The 2667-nt window shown below is 36.7% G+C and overlaps 1 protein-coding gene across 1 annotated transcript; it reads left to right on the top strand.

The window, feature by feature from the left end:
- Positions 1-330: 330 nt before the first annotated feature.
- Positions 331-867, top strand: LOC141700808 (uncharacterized). The gene is made up of 2 exons (XM_074504487.1): positions 331-493; positions 620-867. The coding sequence occupies exons 1-2, from the start codon at positions 331-333 to the stop codon at positions 865-867; spliced, it is 411 nt and encodes a 136-aa protein (XP_074360588.1).
- The last annotated feature ends 1800 nt before the right edge of the window (positions 868-2667 follow it).

Genomic DNA, 2667 nt, shown 5'->3' with positions numbered 1-2667 from the left:
TAAGTTACCATAATAGGATTGTCAACTTAGGGGAATGGAGTTTAGCGAGATTTATTAGATAAATATGAACAAATGTTGTTCCACCGAAGTATCGAAGAGTTTTATAGTTGATATAATTGACTAATATTGTCTACCTTATTGAATTATGTTTTAGGAGTAAAGCCAATGCTGAACTAAAATGTTTTAAAATCAGGATCTTGGCTCACTAGAAAGGACATAGAAGATATTCTTTCTGAATTGATAGTTAGAGCTATTAATTTAATAAAATTAGTGGGAGATATATATTGTGAATATATATGAATTTTATGCATTTTAAATTGTAGATATCAAATGGCAAACAACTCAAACAACTTCTCTATGCGGTCAGTCCTTGAAAAGGACAAGCTGACAGGAATAAACTTCCTTGATTGGCAAAGGAACTTGAGGATAGTCCTCAGGCAGGAGCGAAAGCTCCATGTCATTGATGTTCCTCGCCCTGGACCTCTTCCTGAAGGTACAACACGTGTTTAAAAGGCTGCTTATCATAAGCATATAGATGATGACACGGATGTCACATGTTTGATGCAAGCGACTATGGATGCTTATATCATGATTGAGTACCTTAAATGTATGTTTGAAGGAAAGGCTCATCAAGAGAGGTTTGATATAAGAAAATCTATGTATGAATGTAAACACGGTGATCATGATCTGGTTGGACCGCATGTTCTGAAGATGATTGGATATATGGATCACCTTGTTACTTTGGGTTACACGATTGGTCCGAAAGCCCATATAGATCTAATCTTACAATCTCTGAACAATAACACTGCTCAGTTTATAATTAATTACAACATGAATGAGATAGACAAGACATCTACCGATTGTTGACTATGTTAAAAACTACTGAGACCAACATTCAGAAGGTGCCCCCTGCTCCCATAATGATGATGAATAAAGGGAGTGCAAAAGGGAAAGGTAAGAAGAGGATGGGATCCAAGTCTACTGCTTCTACTAAAAATGCTCCCAAACAGGCTTTGAAGCCTGAAGGTGGTGTTGCAAAGGGTGATACTTATCACTACTACAAGAAACCGAGTCACTGGAAGAGAAACTGTCATGCCTATTTGGAGGATCTGAAGAAGAAGAAGGTTGATGGTGCTTCTGATTCAGGTATTTATATTATAGAAGTTAATTTGTCTACTTCTACTTTATGGGTATTAGATACTGGATGTGGTTCTCACATTTGTTTAAATGTGCAGGAACTGCGGGGAAGTAGGACATTGGCAAAGGGAGAAGTCGTCCTCCATGTTAGAAATGGCGCAAAGGTTACTGCTTTACCTGTAGGGACTTATCATTTATCGTTGCCTATTGGGCTTATTTTAGAACCAGATATATGTTTTTACGTGTCTGGGATTTGCAGAAACATTATTTCGGTTTCTTGTTTGGGCAAGAAAGGTTTTTCATTTTTAATACAGAACAATAGTTGTTCCTTTTCGTTGAATAATGTTGCCTACGGGGTTGCACGTTTGTTTAGTGGTTTATATAGTTCTTGATCTAGGTACTCATGTATATAATGTAAACAGTAATGATAATAAACTATTAACATGATATACTCAAATCAAACATACCTCTGGCATTGTCGTTTAGGTCACATAATTGAGAAATGCATTTCCAAGTTACATTAAGATGGCTACAATTGGATAAGTTTGATTTTGAATCATACGAAGAATGCAAATATTTTCTAATTGGAAAAATGGCTTGAAGCTCCTTTTACCAGAAAATATGAAAGGGCCACCGAACGATTAGGACTTATACATAGTGATGTATGTGGTCCAATTCGTACGATGGCAATAGGTGGCTTTTAATACTTTATTAAATATAATGATGATTTCAGGAGAAATGGATATGTGTACCTTTTGAAGAACAAATCCGATTCTTTTGAAAAGTTCAAAAATAAGAGGCCAGAGTGGAAAATAAAACCGAGGAAAGTATTAAAGTTCTACGATCAGATCATGGACGAGAATACTTAATCCTCGAGTTTAAAGGGTTTTTGAAGGAGTGTGGTATCGTATCACGGCTTACTCCTCCTGGAACGCCTCAATGGAAAGGAGTTTCTGAGAGGAGAAATCATACCTTGCTGGACATGGTGCGATCGATGATGAGTCTAGCAGATCTTCCAATATATTTATGGAGTTATGATCTAGAAATGACTACATATACACTAACCGAGTTCCAACTAAATCGGTTCAAAAGACTCCATATGAGATATGGACTAAGAAACGTCATAGCATGTCATTTATGAAAGTATGGGGATGCGAAGCATTTGTAAAATGCTTGGTCTCTGACAAGCTAGGACCAAAATCAGATAAATATTTTTTGTGGGATATCCTGAGGAAACAGAAGGGTATAGCTTTTGTAATCCTACTGAGAAGAAAGTGTTTGTTGCTCGGACCGCTATATTTCTTGGAAGAGAGTTACTTTCCAAGAAAATAGTGGGAGGACAATAGATCTTGATGAAGATCGAGATGTACAAAATAATATTGAACCAGAGTTGGAAAGTGAGCAGGATGTAAATCAAGATGTTCCTGCTCCGAAAACAGAGGTTGTTCGTAGATCTATTAGGGCTCGTCACGAGTTAGAGAGATATTATGGATTTCTCTTGACTCAGGATAATAATGTGATGCTAATAGA

This window comes from Apium graveolens, unplaced genomic scaffold (genome assembly GCF_009905375.1).
Source record: "Apium graveolens cultivar Ventura unplaced genomic scaffold, ASM990537v1 ctg2944, whole genome shotgun sequence".
Lineage (NCBI taxonomy): Eukaryota > Viridiplantae > Streptophyta > Magnoliopsida > Apiales > Apiaceae > Apium > Apium graveolens.
The sequence above is the reverse complement of the archived record's forward strand: the minus strand, read 5'-3'. Positions and strand labels throughout refer to the sequence as shown.

Bases quoted from the DNA above. Each gene is read 5' to 3' on its own strand.
- LOC141700808 (XM_074504487.1), top strand. From the start codon at position 331: ATGGCAAACAACTCAAACAACTTCTCTATGCGGTCAGTCCTTGAAAAG. The intron at 494-619 runs GTACAACACGTG...GTATGTTTGAAG, and splicing joins CCCTGGACCTCTTCCTGAAG to GAAAGGCTCATCAAGAGAGG.